Source organism: Triturus cristatus, chromosome 10 (genome assembly GCF_964204655.1).
Source record: "Triturus cristatus chromosome 10, aTriCri1.1, whole genome shotgun sequence".
In the NCBI taxonomy this organism is placed as follows: Eukaryota; Metazoa; Chordata; class Amphibia; order Caudata; family Salamandridae; genus Triturus; species Triturus cristatus.
Window position 1 is genome coordinate 676,660,514 of NC_140593.1, and position 16,761 is coordinate 676,677,274.

The window sequence follows — 16,761 nt, forward strand, 5'->3', positions numbered from 1 at the left end:
CCAAAAGGAGGTATAGTGTGCAAAGAGTACAGTGGATCCCCAGAGACTTTTCAGAGGCTAAAGTAGATAATACTAATACTCTTTTGCGGTAGTGTGGGCGAGCAGTTAGGCTTATCAGAGGGCAGTGCTAAGCATTTGTTGTACACACCGTGGCAATAAATGAGGCACACACTCAATGAATAAATCGGAGACCAATTTATAAAAATAATACTTGGTTATATTTATTTTGTAGAAACACAGAACTTCGTCTCAGGTACATATGTTTGGCAATAGAAATACTTTTCAATATCAAATGTGGACACTTAGTGCAATTCTCAGACTTTGCAGTGTTCACCTATGGGAGGAAGGAAACATTCAGCATACAGATAGGAAGCATCGACTTAAATAACCAGTCTTTGGAAGTTAAGAACAGTATTGGGCAAGGGTCCATTCAGCACCAGCAGTACACCACGAGCGGCACATGGGCGGCCGGGTGCAGGCTGAAAATACAGTGTTGGGTGCCCAGTACTACTCAATGAAGAATGGGGTAATCGGACAGATGCTGCTTACAGGTAAGTATCTGTGGCTTGGGGGACCAGTCTCCAGGGGTTGAAGCAAGCACTGGGCAGGGTCCAAGACAGCATCAACAATACACCAGCAGTGACACAGGGGCGGCCGGTTGCAGGGTGCCACCACAGCGTCGGGCGCTCAATTCAAGATAATGGAGATAGGCCAAATCAAAAAAGGGGTGCAGGCTCAGGCTAGGAGGCCAGTTGGAGTAAACCATCAGCTGGAGAGGTAAGTTGCGATGCTCGGGGATATAGGGACACATTTAGTCCTCTTCACCAAGGCCCAGGGCGAACGGGTGCAGGGGTGCCTTTTAGTGTCGGAAACGGCTTACCGATGCAGGTTGCGGTTAAGGGGGTCTCCATGCAGAGGCTGCAGGCGAGGTCAAGGAGTCCGGGAAGGGTCAACCCATGAAGGACTCTTGCTCTGGAGCACTTGGACACCTCACTGTAACTGGTGGGCCATGTGGACTGGGGCATGAGGCGTCCGGTGCAGAGGTGGAACCAGGACCAGGGTTTTGCGGTTCTTCAGGTCACAGAGGCCGTGCTTGAAGCTTGTTGCTTAGCGCCTTGAGACCCTAACGGGTGAGTAGTCACTCTTTACAAGAACTCTGATTGATTGATTGATTGATTGGCTGCTGGTGAACAGATTATCTGTTCTCCAAAAATATTGATCTTTGTTGAAGGCAGGCAATCCTCCCAGGGTTTTGGAGGTCGCTGGTCTGCAGAACGAGTCTTCTTTGGCATAGGATCGTCGAGGGCTGCAGACAGGCCGATAGGGCTGGGTATAAGTCAGTAGTTCTCTGCAGTCTTCTCTGCGTTTGCGCCTCTGTGGTGTCCGGCTCTTCTTAGGTCGTCAGAAATTGAAGTTCAGGGTCTGGGGATGACACCTAAATACTAGATATAGGGGCGTTACAAAGGAGTGATAGGTAGTGGCCAATGGGCCCCTTACCAGGGGTGTCTACACTCTGTAGTATGCCCACCTCCTGAAGAGGGGTGATACATAGCCCTAGCCTTGATTGAGGGAATCTCACCATCTTCAAGATGGTGGGCACTGAAAAGTTTATTTAACTTCGCTTCCAGCACCTGAGCGGTGGAAATGGCAGAGTGGGGGCACTCCTCCTATTCTCTCTAAGTTTTCCCGTCTGTCTTCCTGCCAAAAAGGGGGGTGAGGACAGGAAGGGAGCCTGCTCCTTTTAACAGTAGAGCCTGGGATCATGTTTCAGAGGCGGCAAGGCCTTTGAAACTCCCCGCCACAGATGGCTCTTCCTGACAGGGGAGGGGTGGACACTTCCAGCCCAGGTAAGGCATAATTCTTGATTCTTAGCATGCAGGCACTCACCCCATGAGATCATAACACTGTCTGGTGGTAACAGGCTAGCTTAGACTAGTCAGTGACCACACTTAGGGTTTGTAGGTTTCAGGGGACCCCTATTAGGAATACTTTGTGTGCAATATTAAATACATCTGACACTGGAATCAATCAGGTTTATTATGACAAGATGATTGGAACCATACATCCCATACTTCAATGGAGCTATCATGGAGCTGGGTAACTTGTAATGACAAGTGTCCAGCCCATGTACCTACTATGACTTCCCTGGTTAATTACAATATCCAGGAATCAACATGGATATTATTGCAGGGGTGTATCTGCGCATGGGGTTATAGTGCACCCTACTTAGGGCTAAGGCCTGCTAGAGGGGTGTCTTACCTATATCCCATGCAGTGTCTGTGGACATATTTATGAAGCAATTGAGAGTTATAAAAAAATTAAGAATATGTTTTGAAAAACCATTAGAGCTGTATGTGTGTACATTGTTAAACATTGAAGGTTAAAAACTCCTAGAAGTGTGCATAGGGATACAGGCACACATTTACTTGAAATATAAAGACTGATAACATTTATGGGAGACAGGCAGCATCCCGGCCCTGTGCAGCACACTGAAACTTTTGAATGTGTCTTTAACACAGGCTATATCGAAGTTAAGCAAGGTGTGTGTAACTCTCCGCATTTTCTACACAGAGATGTGTGCCATGTCTACTCCTCGATTTTGTCTGCGCCAAGGCATGCAGTCTGCAGTGGCAGAGTGCAGGGCCTTGGTGATGGGACCCTAGGGTAGCACAATTTGTGCTGCTACCCTTGGGGTCCCTCTTCAGTGCCAATGCCCTAGGTACCAGGGGTACCATTTACTAGGGACTTACAAGGTGAACTTAAGTGGTGCCTATGGGGAAACAAAAGGTACAGTTTAGCGAAGGCTCTTCTGGCACAGGGGGACCTGGTTGGCAGGGACCTTGTGCACGTCCAGTCGAAATTACATCATCTGCCTGGCAAAAAGTGGGGGCTAACCAGGTCCAAAAGAGGCACTTTACTACACTAGGCTGACATTCTTAAAAGCCCGTCTTAAAATGTTGAAGACTGCTATTTCCATCCCACTTAAGAGAGGTGACAAGACACCTGTTGCAGCTGATAATTATAAATGATCATCAATGCCTGACTAAATTATGTCAACACTGTTGCAAACACAAACTCAAAAGTCGAACTCCCTTTCGGTGTAGTTGTCTCTCTTTTCAGGATCTGCCCGTACCAAACCTTTGGCCCATATACATGATTAGTGTCTCAAAGGTTTTTAAGAAAATGTTGTGAGATTTATCTGCCTCCAAGATTGTTCTCTTAAGTTACAACAGTGGTGGGTGACGAGAGACAGTTGGCCACTGACAGTATTCTAAGTCTAATCCTTTATTCTTAAGTGAGTTTTCAACTCTTTCTGCAATAAGAGCTACTTATGTTCAAGGAGAATCCTCTCGAGCTACTGTTAGTATTAGAGGTTTAATAGTTACCACATCAGATAAGATTACATTCGTGGCCCCAAATTCCAAAGATTACAAGCAGTAATCATTTCATTGCATTAAGCATGGTTAGTAGCTGTAATGTGGAAGGCCTCTACATGGCTATTTCATAAGAGCCATAGCTACAATGCCTTCAACGCCAAGTCAATAATATTTGTAATAAGTCTCCCCAAACCGGTTTTATTTTTATCGCTCAAATATCCGCTATAAATATATTTTGGAAATGTAACCATTTTTCTTAAAACATCAGTTTATGAATTTTGAAAATACACACATTTTCATCTAGAAAACATGCTTTTAAATTTTGGATTTCATTCAACCAAGCTAAAGCTTCTAATTTAGTTGACTCCATTGCACACAGGAGACCTACATACGAGTAGCTCACGAGCTACTCGTTGGAGAAGCCTGATCTAGACATTGTGCCCTTGGGCATGTACAGCACTCAAGCTCTGAGTAAAGAGAACATTGATTGTAAGGTGGGTGCTCCACACTTTGAAACCCCAAATTTCTTAACTGATGCCTTGACGGTCTGTGTTCCCTCAGAGTTACGGCAGAGAAGCTGGCCTGTCCTACTTCCATCTTCAGAACCAAGTGGGTACTCTATTCCAGATCCCAGTGTGTTGGCAGCGAGGTCAGTGCCATTGGGCAATGCTCTAGCACCAGTTCAGACAGGCTTTGCAATTTGAGAACCCTCTGCCCCCACAGTTCTTTTTGCCTCCTTTTACTTCTCTATCTCATCACTCCAGGCCTTACCCTATCCAGAGAAATTCCATACATGAAACTTTAATGTGAGAGATAAATTGGTTACTTTTCTTATTTGTATTACTTATTTATTACTGCATCGTTTCTATTTTATTCTCTGTCAAAATGTACATTTTGTTTGCTAATTACAGTTTTTCTTTAATGTTCAATTTGTGATTTTCTGATGTTTCATTTTTGACAGTGTTTATTTTCTGTAAAAAATATAACTTCTGACAGTTCATGTGTAGAGAAGCAAAACCATGTCTGTGTCAGGCACCAATTTCCACTCACCTGGAATCCAGGTTCCGTGGCAGCAAAGAGTAGCCTCCCCTCCACTTCAGACTTGGTATCCACACTTGAATAAAAGAAGTGTGGATGATTGGTTTTCAGGGGAGAGGAAGATGGGAATCAGTAAGGGAAATAGGATATGAGGAAGGACCCAAATTGCTGTGAGGATGGTTTGTTGGACCACCAGTGACAACACTTATTGAAATATGCCCCAATGTAGACGGAAACTGTAATCCCTGGGAGAAAACAGAAGAAAAAACAAGGATGTCATGCACCGTGGTACTACAGACTGTACATTTACACTGTCTCATAATAACAACCCCAAAACTCACCAGTCAAGTCAACCACAAGAGCAATCTCAAATATCCATCTAGAGGGGAAAGCAGGCGTAATGCAAAGGGCGACAGCACAATCTGCTCCAAAGATCCCAGAGGGGTCACAACAAAGACCAAGGAGATGAACCCAAAAAGGTCAGCAGGACTTAATACAGTTTGTGTAAAAGAATATAAGGACACAAACAAATCAACAGATCAATGAGCCTTCATAATTGTTTGTTGCCACCTGTTACAGCATAGGTGGCTTCCGAGCAGCTTATCTGAAGGAAGCAGAGCCTTCCTCTGTAATTGCTGTGATGCCATTTCCTGCATCAAAACAGACTGAGCTGGAGTTTCATGCCATAAATTCTAGCCATACGATCCTACTTGAACATGACCTTTAGTTAATTCATTGGTTCTGCTTACAGTCTTGGACCAGTTATGCTTGAAATAATGTTCCATAATGCTTCAGGACCCCTTCAGAAATCCCTAATACAATAGGACTTCTGTTTTAAGATGTCACGTAGGGGTCTTAGTTCTGTTTTGCATGTCCATACATATCACCTTTAGATAGAAGTGAATGGGTGACTACTCTGCACTGGTGTATTTACCTTGAGTTTCCTGGGGCGAACGACTTGTTCTCTACAAGTGTTGGCTGTTCATCTGCGAATGACAAGAGTTTCTGTTGTCTGTTGGGTGGTGTATTCTCCAGATATCGAGTAGACCCACTTCTTGAAGACTTTGATGAGTGGCCTCAGCATGTACATCTAAATTACCACTTTCTGCCACCAGGAAGCAGCGAGAAAGGTATACCAATAAAAGAATCCACCCCTTGCTCTCTCAAGAACTGTTCTCAAGTAAACAAATCTACTTCAATACTATTAAAAAAGATTACGAAGGAGACTATTCAGTTTATACTGCATTCAGCAATCTAAACTGGGCCTCACCGAGGCTTCAAAATAAAGCCATCTAAGTTCCAACTCCCTGTTTTCTAGAATATTTTAACCACTGTCTGCTTTCCATCACATTTCGATTTCGTACCTAAGCATGGATTACTCAGTGCTATAAATTGCCTCTCTTAACACAGCCCCTTCTTCCCTGCACATTAATTGATCACATCTTCAAAGAGTTTAGATTAGAATTTTGTGTGGATAGCCCCTTTCCCACTGGGCACACAGGCGTCCCATGCTTCGATGTGTGAAGGAGTAAAAAAACACACTTTGTAAAAGTACCTTACAATGGTGCTGTGTACCTCATTGGGAGTCTCACAGATTGGAACAAGTGGAACTTCTGATGTGTCATTTTTGAACAATAACTGAGAAAGGCATTTTCTTATCTTGCAAACCAACAAGCAGTGATACAAACAACGCAGGGGTGTACACATCTGTGAATCAAACTGAGCCTCTGCTGTAGGATGATGAAGAAGGGCAGGTATAAAATAAATTTTTGATACAGCGACAGTGGTTCAAACAAACCACAATCACACTTACTATATATATTAATGATTGCTGTTACGTCATTTTTAATAGTAAACTGAGAATCTAGATTTTTCTCAATGTCATATAGTATATTCAATGTATTGGTATGCCTGGTCCTAGCATTTTAAGCCACCAGCCCTCACATGTACAGTTCATTCTCTTTTTTTGTATATTTTTGATCCTCCGCTACTTCTCTTTTGCTCTGATTACTTTCTATACTGTTCTGGACATAGTCTCTTCGTGCACCATAAACGATTGTGTTGCAATTCCCTTTTGTTGTCTAGCTGCAGCAATGGGTGGTTCACTTTTTATAGGGTGTTGAATTGATTTTGAACAAATTACATACTAGCAAAATACTTGCACAGTTTCCTATGTTACTGCCTCCATAAAAGTATTTATTTTCGCAGTTTTATAAAAGACACTTCACATTGTATCAGATCTTTAAAGTCAGTGGATGTAATAAATTGAACATAACTCAATGTGTTCTACTGATTTAGTGTGATGAACCATGAGGTGTTATACTAAGAAAAGAGCAGAAGAGAAACATGATTAATTCCGAGGCAATCACAGACACTTGTGTAGAAAGGCACAGTTGTACTTCTCCACTTGGTTAAACAGTGTTTGACATGTTATAAATGAAATAACCAACCAGTTTCCTTTCCAGTCAGCTTCATTGAGGGAATTAAGTATGTTCAAGAGGGGTAAATACTGAGGCTCCATCCATGTGTTGGACTGAATGTTCCATTACCTCACTCTTTATAATATGATATTTTTTTCAACACCTGTCTAGTTGGTTTTACCTCAATTCCTTGCCTCTCATTCTGCAGGAATGCTTGCTGCCGGAACTAACAAAGGTAGAGTAGCAATGTGGAGAAAAGTGTCTACTGGCAGTCATAATTCCTGGAAGACAGAGGGGAAGGATTACTGGAAGCTCCAAACACCTACTGAACTGGATGGCAACATCACACAGATAAAGGTCAGTGCTAAAAACGAATGTCTTAAAGATAAAAGGTTAGAAATTAAGAGCAATAGTGCACAAAATTGTTCATAGCTGAATATAAATTTGACCCAGAGCTAAAAGGAATATCAGGATGAAGCAGACTGGAAATGTCACACTTAAAGGTGGAAACCAAAGGGGGACGTGGCTTGGAGGCCTAAGATGGCAGACGTGTGAGCCTGTCGCTCTGCGCCAGCCCGATCTTGATCCTGCAATTCCTGATTACACAGGGCGACCAAAAGCAAAAGTTCGACTGCCCAGCAGACTCGGAGGGCCCCACAGCCTGAAGGACCCAGTTGGGACTCTGGAATTGGCTCTTTTCCCAAACTACAGGAGACTGAAACCTTCAACATGGCATCCCTGGGCTGTGAATCTGCATCAGCCTGAGCAGAGCCTGGATCCAGCATCCCCCACGATACCTGAGGTGGCAGAGCGACCAGGGAATATCAGGTTTTACTGTGACCTGAGACGGTCCACTGCTGACTGTGACGTCGCGGGCTCCCGGGAAGTCCACAACAAGGAACTGCATGATCAACTCAGTAACGCTGTACCTGCAGAGGCATCATACTCCTCGAACAGCATAAGTGAAGCCGCAGAGAGGCCTGGGGGCCTACGACGGTGGAGACTGGCGGACAGGATAGTGCCTGGACCGCTGCCAGACCGGATCCGGTGGGGGCCTCCTGGTGGCCGGTAGACCGCACTTTGGCAGTGCCTGCAAACACCCTGGACCAAAGGAGGGCTGGTGAGGAGGCGCGGGCAGATGGCTGGCGGCCTCGGATATGGACTACGTTTGCTGAGAAAAACAGAGTCCGCCTGCACTCCTGCTGAATTGGTAGGTTGGAGCGGGGGCTACTAAGCCGAAAAGAGGGTCCACTCCCTCCACCTCTCCCCTGCTTGCATCGCACCTGAAAGGCTTGCTCCAGTGTCGTGGCCGGTGGACTCCGCTCCGGAGGGCTGAAGCACCTGGTGGGAGATTGTGGTTGCTGGAGAGCCGGGAGTCTCGTCCTGCATTGGACAGCCGCGCAGCCACACGTGAGAGCTGATTGCTGTTGAGACAGCTCAGGCCCAGATCGGAGCACGGTGGCAGTGTGGGACACTCCCTGGACTGGGGGTGCTGGCAGTTGGGCTCCCTTCTGACTCCTGGCCCGTGGCTCACTGCCATTGGAAATCAGTGCTTTCAGACTTTACCTGTCCCCCGGACATTTGGGATAGGCATGTGAGGTACTACGCCTCACACCTGGGAGGAATACGAAAGGTGATACCTGCTTGGCGCAAACATAGACCGACGCTCCTGATCATGCAACCACCCTGGTGCCCTGCACATAGACCTGCAGCAAGTAGACACTACTGGATCCGTGCACCAGGAAGCCTTGCCTAAGGTCCTCTAGAGGCCCGAACCGGATCAGGGCCCGACTGTTCAAGCCGTCTGACAGTGCGATCTAGCTGTGAGGGAGGGTGCCCCCTGTTCCCGGCACATCACAGCGATGGGGAAAGCTAGAGTGAAAACGACCGGAGCACCGGTGGAACATGTGGGTGACATCCCCAATCAACAGCAGGAGGCCCCGACAGACCCAGTGCAACAACAGTTAACTAAGAGATTGGCAGCTATAGCAAACACCAAATCTACCCTTCACCAAGATATAAGTACGGTATCAGTGGGGCTGGGATTATTACGCATGGAACATCGTAAATTAGCGGAGAGAGTGGGAATGGTTAAAACATCCATCACTGACCTTCTCCCCACGCACCAATCGCTGGCACATAAAGTTAAGGAACTTTATGAACTAGTTTGCACCTTGGAACGCAGGGCAGAGGACGCTGAAGGCCAGAACAGGAGGAATAATATCCGAGTAACTGGACTGCCTGGAGGTATAGAGGGCAAAGATATGTTCACCTTTCTTGAAACATGGCTCAGCAAGGTGGTAGCCCCAGAGGGCCTGTCCACCATCTACACTCTCGAAATAGCCCACTGAGTCCCCGCCGGCCAGCTTGGGCCTGGCCGACCGCCACGCCCAGTGGTGGTGAGACACTTGCACTTCAGAGATAGAGGCACCCTCCTGCAGAAAGCAAGCACATACAGCCCATTTGTAGTCAATAATAGCCAGGTATACATTTTTCCTGACTACACACCTGAGGTGCAACGATGTAGGGCATCATTTGTTGAAGTTCAGAGAGCACTGCGGGAAGAGGGCCTGCAGTACTCCTTGTTCTTCGCGGCCAGGCTCTGCATACAATGAAATGGAAAGACACATTTTTGTGATGATCCTGAGGCAACCCGGGAAAGTATTGAAAGCTACAGGGCTGGGAATCCACAACTGAAGGCAGGAACAGCTGTCTTGGGCCGAGAACAACGCTTTGGGAAACGGGCCAGGAGGTAGTCCAAACGAAGACCATCTAAGAAATCGACCTCGTCCCAAACTGAAAAGAAAGGGTGGCGGCGCTTCATGCAGTGGCCAAAATTATGAAGCCTAGAGACTCTTAATCAGACAGGGGCTCCCCTTCAGTGAAAGGCACAGGAGATTCTGACTCAGATTCCTCCAGGGCAGATAGTATCCAGTTGCCGACCATTACCCTTAGGTCTGCTGATGACCTCTAAGTAAAGTGCTTGACCGTGTAAGATCACGCTGAGAAGCGGGGTGGGCTACTCTGTTGGCGCTGAGAGATGCCGAATTGGACACTGCTTCTGTATGTGTCGTCGTGGACCGGCTTGAGCTCCATGACTTGTGCATACCAACCAGCCTCCACCTAGAAGGCTACACCCAAACTAAATTGGGGTCTTCTGTGAAAGTTTGATGTATCATTCACGGTTTAGGCGGCTGGCCAATGCCAGACTGCTCTGGGGAAAGGGAGTTTGGCTTTATTGGGGGTTTGTTTTCGTTTGTATTGTTCTGCTCTACTGCCGGGGCATTGCTAGTCTGCTTTTGGGGGCCTGAGGGGGACGGGGATTGGGAGGTGGGGGGGAGAGAGACTGATCTCCTGTACATGTCATCCGTACCTTGCACACTGAAATTCCTGACGTGGAATATCAAGGGGATGAGGTCGATATCCAAACGACATAACATACATAGATATCTACGAAGGAGGGGGTACAGATCGCCCTCCTGCAAGAGACACATCTTATACAGTCTGAAGTGGAGAAATTGCATAGACGTTGGAGGGGGCAGATCCATGGAACCACATACCCTGCATTTGCACGGGGAGTGTTAATTTGCATACGTGCGGCAATACCCTTCGAACCCCTTATTACCTTAGTTGTTAAGGAGGGTAGATATGTATTTGTGAGAGGGAGGCTGCTTGGGCACGAGATCACATTGGGTACCTTACACGTCCTTAACCGCGAACAGGGTCTCTTTCGCCAAGGCATCTCGGCTCATACGGCGGGAATGGCAGAGGTGGATATGATCTTAGGAGGGCATTTCAACTGCGTAGCTTACATTACGTTAGATCAGTCGCACCCCCTACTGCTGGGAGTCCAGCCTCACTGCACTACGGCTGCACTGAAGGCCTGGATAGGACACTGGGGTTTGGATGATGTATGGAGGACACAACATCATTGTGACAGAGACTATTCATATTACTCATCCATGCACCAGTTACATGCTAGGATAGACGCCTTCCTGTGTTCCCCAGGTCTAGGGCACTCTTTCACACAAACATAATACCTGGGCCTTACCTTCTCAGACTTTATTCCATTATTATTGTCCTTACAACCCCTAGGGAAGTGCCCACTTACCCCACTGTGGCGGCTCAACCCATTGATGTTGGACGATCCCTGTTTCTGGGAATCCCTGGGCATGACCATTGACACTTACTTTTCCACAAATGCGCATAGTGCGTCCACGACATGTCGAGTGGGAGGCGTTTAAGGTAGTGATGAGGGGGTTCTGCCTGGGACAGTCGATTGGGGCTCAGCGGGAACTACATCAAGAAGTAAGAACCATGGAAGACAAATTACCTAGACAATATGCAAGGCCCGACTCCACTAAACGGGAAGCTATTGAAGAATACCCGAGTACTGTATCATCAGACCCTTGAAAGAGTGAAGTGCCACGATTACAGGAGGTACCTCACTAGAGTGCAGAAGGAAGAGGGTAGACCTGTACGCTTACTGGCCCGATTTGATTAGACCAAAGACGCATGGCTCTCCAATAATGCATGTTGGTATGAGCGCCAATAATCCCGTTCATGACCAGGAGGCCATTAACACCCTGTCTAGAGACTATTATGACTCCTTGTATACAAGCCCCCCCCTCCCCCCCCCCCCAAGTTCCCCAGGAGGATCAACAAATCTTTCTATCATTGCTCCCTCTTGAATGACTGGACCGGCAAGACAGAGATGCGTTGGGTGGTCCGATAGAAATTCAGGAAATCCTGGCAGCAATTGGCCGCAGACAAGATCCCGGGCCTGAATGGTCTCCCCTCTGAATTTTACACCACATACATGTACAAACTGGCTCCCCACCTAGGGATTCTGTATGCAGAATCACTAAGATTTAAGCAGCTTCCTGCATCCACTAGGGATCTCACTCCCTAAGAAGACCACCCAGGGAGCCTAGATCACAGAAATCCGACCTCTCCATGCTTAATTTGGACTTCAAAATCCTTAGCAACGTTCTAGCGCTCCACCTATTACCATACATGTCGACACTCATCCACCCGGATCAGAATGGTTTTATCCCCACCCGGAATATATTGTTCACCCTTCGTAGGTTGTACTCGGTTCTCTATCATCCCGGGGTAAAACTTATTCCAGGGGCAGCACTCCTCTCAATAGACCTTCAGAAGGCTTTTGACACTATACGGTGGGATTTTCTGCTAGAAACTATGTGACACATGGGATTGGGGGACAAGTGGGTGAAGTGGGTCAAAATTCTATATGAACACCTGTTAAACGGTAGCGGCAATTTCAGTCGATAACCCTTCAAGTATTGCCCGGCGGTAATCGCCTCTTATACCATTCGATGTTAAACCAATAAAGAGGCAGGCGCCGGAGACTGGAAGGCAGGAAACAAAAGTTTTATTCCGTCGGAGCAGAACACATCAGATCAGACAGCAAGGTATCGTCACGAGGTGCTCTAACTGCATCTCTGAGGCCTGGCCTCTTATACACAGGTTTATGACTTTATTGCAGGGTTATCGTACATGGCACATTCTTGAGATTGTCTTGGAACATGAAAGAACATCCTCGGAATCCCCACTTCGAGCTCGTTCCCACACATATCTACAGTGGAAGTCCCCACCCCATCCACAGTAGGAGATGGCTATCACACATCTGGACATTCCGCCAATTCCCGGGGGTGTGTGCGACCGGCCGGGTCTCAGGGGGTAGGGGCTTTGATCTACTGTAATCCCTTTGATGTGGGGTGTTTCCCTTACAGTAGGGTCAATAAACTGCATCCGCAGGGCTAGGTGATGGCCTGGGACCGGTTCGGACAATGGGGCGCAGAGGAAGGGGGTTATCAAAGAGATGCATGACCATGTACGGGATGTCGGTCAGGCGCGGGGTGTGATTCCATGGCAGGGTCGCGCAGAAGGAGAGGGTTTATGGCCCGTGTATGAGAGAGCGGGGGTGGTCGGCGCGCTGGGGATGCTTGCAGCGCCAGGGGAACGCGCTGGCGATCGACAATGAGCGGGGGAGAGAGTGGGGTGCCTAAAATGGCGGCCGTGCGTTCGCTGTGCGTGGCGCTGGGGAGAGGCAAGATGGCGCAGATAATGTTCAGTTACAAGCTAAATTTCCACAGTCCTCCCTTTTAACATATCTCGCCAGCTTGCCTGGCCGACATTCACCTTCGTTAACCCTTCAGCTATAATATCGTTAATGTTTTTCATACATTCCTTAAAGATACAGAGTTTTTAGGGCAGGCAGGAGTAATCTGACACATTTGTACATAGTTACATACAGTTGATAAAGTAGGCGAGGAGGTAGTACATACAAAATTACATCAGCTGCGCCGCATGTCAGGCCCAGGGATAGGAGGAGGGGAGTTTGTTTGAGCACAAATAGGATACTGTAAAGCAAAAATGTTTCTGGCAAAACAAGGGATATTTCGTACATTACTTAAGGCCCAGACTTCGTGTGGATCAAAGATAGTCAGTGTAGTCGTGTGCATGGCTGGTGTTGTATGAATGTCATTATACAAAGTTAGATTTTCTTAACTTCTCAGTGTACAGTCGGAAGTGACTGATGCAACATCATGAAAACTCGATAGGAAGATAGTTAATATAAAAAGGTGGTTGGGAGAGGATTTCAACTTAACATGGGTTCTTCTTTCCAGTGTCCTATTATAAAGAGCCATCACTGGTAAGCTCTTATTGTTGTTCTTCTTTTGTTGGCGCTGTTGAGCACCGGCGGTGGAGCTAAGGTCCAGCTCAAATCCAATTTCTCACGTGGCAGGGTGTGACCATTCGCTGTTCTCCGATCACAGTCCTGTTCCCTTAGCACAGTTCATCATAGGTACTTTGAGACAGGGTACCCGCCTTTTTTTTTTTTTTTTTTTTGTTCTTCGGTAGTTAAGTCAAATTCAAAATCCATATAAAAGAGAGAGAGAGGGTGTGGCGTGCTTCGGGATGCCGGGGGAAGAGGGTGTGGAGTGGGATCGGATCAAAATGCGGTCCAAGGAGAGCAGAATCTTCCAGCACTGGGCCCATCAATCGGGCCCGACGGGCTGGGACTTCAGGCACGCTGGTCAGTGAGCAGGGGGCCTCGATATAGCCCTTCGTTCTATCGCTTATCATCCTGATAATGGTGCCTTGTCCTACGCCCTTTTTGCTTCGTCGCTTCCCCCTTGGTCGATGCCATAGATGTTCCATGGTCCGCAGCCAGGCTGTGCGTCACGTCCGACCCCTCTCTTCCGATGGCAGCACGTTATCTTTAAATGAGTACAAGAAACAAAATCTTAGAGAGTTGGCAGGGAAGACATTTACACACTTCATCCTCTCTCCCAACCACCGAGTAGTTGCGGAAATGCTTTTATCGGTTGCTGTATGATTGATGTCTATTAACTCTGATGTTAGTGTGCGTGTTACTAATCTATTAATCATTGCTGTGGTACAGGTTTCTGTGGGTGTCCCTGTCCATCGTCTGGCCTTCTAGGTGTCGATTCCTGCGCCCTATAATCGTTGCAGGAAGCCTGACATCTGTCAACCTTCTGGTCTATTAAAAATTCGAACCGGCTTCTCCGGTGGAGACTCGTTCATCTCAACACAAGTTTTGTTAATACACATTTTCCTCCGAGGACTGCTAAGTTTATGAAAAAGTGCGAGGTGCTACTGTCATGGGATCACAAGTATCCATTTCGGGGAGGAACATAAGCTAAACATTATTCTTGCTGGAGACAATAGGTAACCCTTATCAGTTTAGGCGATGTATTTTTTAGAGAATAAGGTCATCAGCTGTTTCGTTCGAAATACTCTGAGACGGCTAGTATAGGGCTGGGGTTATTTTGGGAGAACGGGGTGCTTTAGACATTCTATTTTGGGGTAATTGGGTGGGGGCAATTCTGGGCGGTGGAGATGGTGTTGTTAAAGCTCTAAAAACGAAAACCACTGACATATAGTCCCCGTGATGAGGGCCATATTGGGAGACATCAGTCGTCTTACCTGTCCTTTCTTTCTCAGCCAATTAAGCTCCACATTTGTAGAAAGGAGAGGTAGTAACGTGGTAAAGTACGGTCGTTTTGTTTCTGTCAATTTGTTCGAACACCACCGTGTTTCAGGCCAATTATACACTTACCGAGGAGGTATGTGTCGTTAATTTATTCAAAAAGAAAGAGGGCAAGAAAGCCTTTAGGGAGGGAGGGAGAGAGGGAGAGAGGGAGAGAGGGAGAGAGAGAGAGAGAGAGAGAGAGAGAGAGAGAGAGAGAGAGAGACGTGTGCATCAAGTAGGCTATTTGGCATATGTACGACACAAAACGAGAGAGAGAGACATGTGTACGATAATAGGCCACTTGGTGCACACACAACATGGAGTAGCATGGGTCTGTTCTATGTAAGAAAACACAAGTGGGGGAAAGACATAAATTCGGTGATCACGTACACACAAATACCGGATAGGGTGTGACAGTACATGCATCAAGCGCAGAAACTTAAGACGGAGACTCAGGGCTACGTTGAGTATGGGGACCTCTCCTTTCCTGTCCTCTTTCCTATGCATGCTGCGTATTTTCAGTATTTTGTAGTTTATCTTGGGGGGGTGTCGGACCTTTTACTCTCCTCCCTTTGATCGATGGACGAGCACTTCAATCATACGGTGACGCTCTCTTCAAGTGACCCAAGCATGAAATGCATACACATTCATACCGTATAATCGTAGCACACACGCACAATCATACCATACAGTTTTTCATGTTCCCAATGGTGGTCTGCACTTTACGCACTATCCCACAACGTTTGTCTATGTTTTTCCTGACATTGAACACGGTGCGGTCCATGTCCACTCCATTCTTCAGTCGGAACTTCGTCGTGACCTATAGAGGGGAAAAAGAGGGGAGGGGATGTGCAGTATTCAAAGTACCTTAGCGCGCGTAGACACGAAAAAGTTCTACTTACCACGTACCAGGCTAGCCGCAGGAGTGGGTAATACCACAGACCTATTATTCTTTTTGTCCGAGACAAAGATGCTCTATTTCATTCATCTCCTAAATTCGGGTTCCCTGGTCGTACATGCATTTCTCAATCGGTCGTGTATTATGGTGCAAGATACCATACCTTGCGTTCGGCATATACCTTAAGCTATAGTTGACCATTGTTTGACAACTCTTGGAAAAAGACAGGTGTGATGGGTACAAATTCCGTTAATCAAAAAGATTCAGGCAAATGGGGTCTGCATTATCTGTTTTCTATTGCTTGGGAGTAACAATCATTTATTCAAAAGAAAAAAACTTTTACCAACCTAGATGATTTGTCATGACACTGATTCCGTAATTCCTTTTAAGAAGCCCTTTATTTAAAACAATGTCAGTATACAAATACGGGCCTACAACCGCTATAGGCCGGCCACGGCGTGAGAGGCGTCGAGTATCATGAGCAACACTACTTTAGCATAAAATCGGTTCCCTCCCCGCCCCCCCCGACCATCATGTGTGGAAACATCGCATACATATCTCTTTTTAACACAAATGCCACGTGACTGGAACGCCACAAGGAGTTGTAGGCCTCTCCTACATCGGCGCCATTTTGGGGCGAGGTCGGGCCAGTGTACAGTCTAAGTCTTTCCATGAATTAGCTGTTGGACCAGAATTCCTTTCGGTAGTTCGAGAACTTTCGTTAGCGTCAGCTTGCGTCAGCATGGCGTCACCGCGATCTTGTAGCAATACCGTGGTCCGTTCTTGGGGCGGGGCAGCAGGCGGGTTCTTCCGCCGACGCCTTGAATCAGTCTTTCTCACTGCACCAAGCGGAGGCAAGGTGGCTGCCGCCCGGGGCAAAGAACAATGGCGGCGGTTTGTCCTTACCGGAAGTCCGCGGGAGTCGAGTGCCAATGACTCCCGCAGACTCTGCAAAGCTGAGGGGGCGTTTTGTCAAGGGTGAGGCCCACGCCCAAGCAGACAAGC

The 16,761-nt window shown here is 47.0% G+C and overlaps 1 protein-coding gene across 2 annotated transcripts in view; it reads left to right on the forward strand.

Annotated features, from left to right (window-relative positions):
- The window catches only part of IFT140 (intraflagellar transport 140), a 1,808,590-nt gene that overhangs the window by 588,676 nt on the left and 1,203,153 nt on the right, over nt 1-16,761 (forward strand). For both annotated transcript variants that reach the window (XM_085628169.1, XM_085628168.1), the window contains exon 9: nt 7,044-7,192. In XM_085628169.1, coding sequence (XP_085484295.1) covers nt 7,044-7,192 — 149 coding nt within the window. The remainder of the gene's footprint in view (nt 1-7,043; nt 7,193-16,761) is intronic.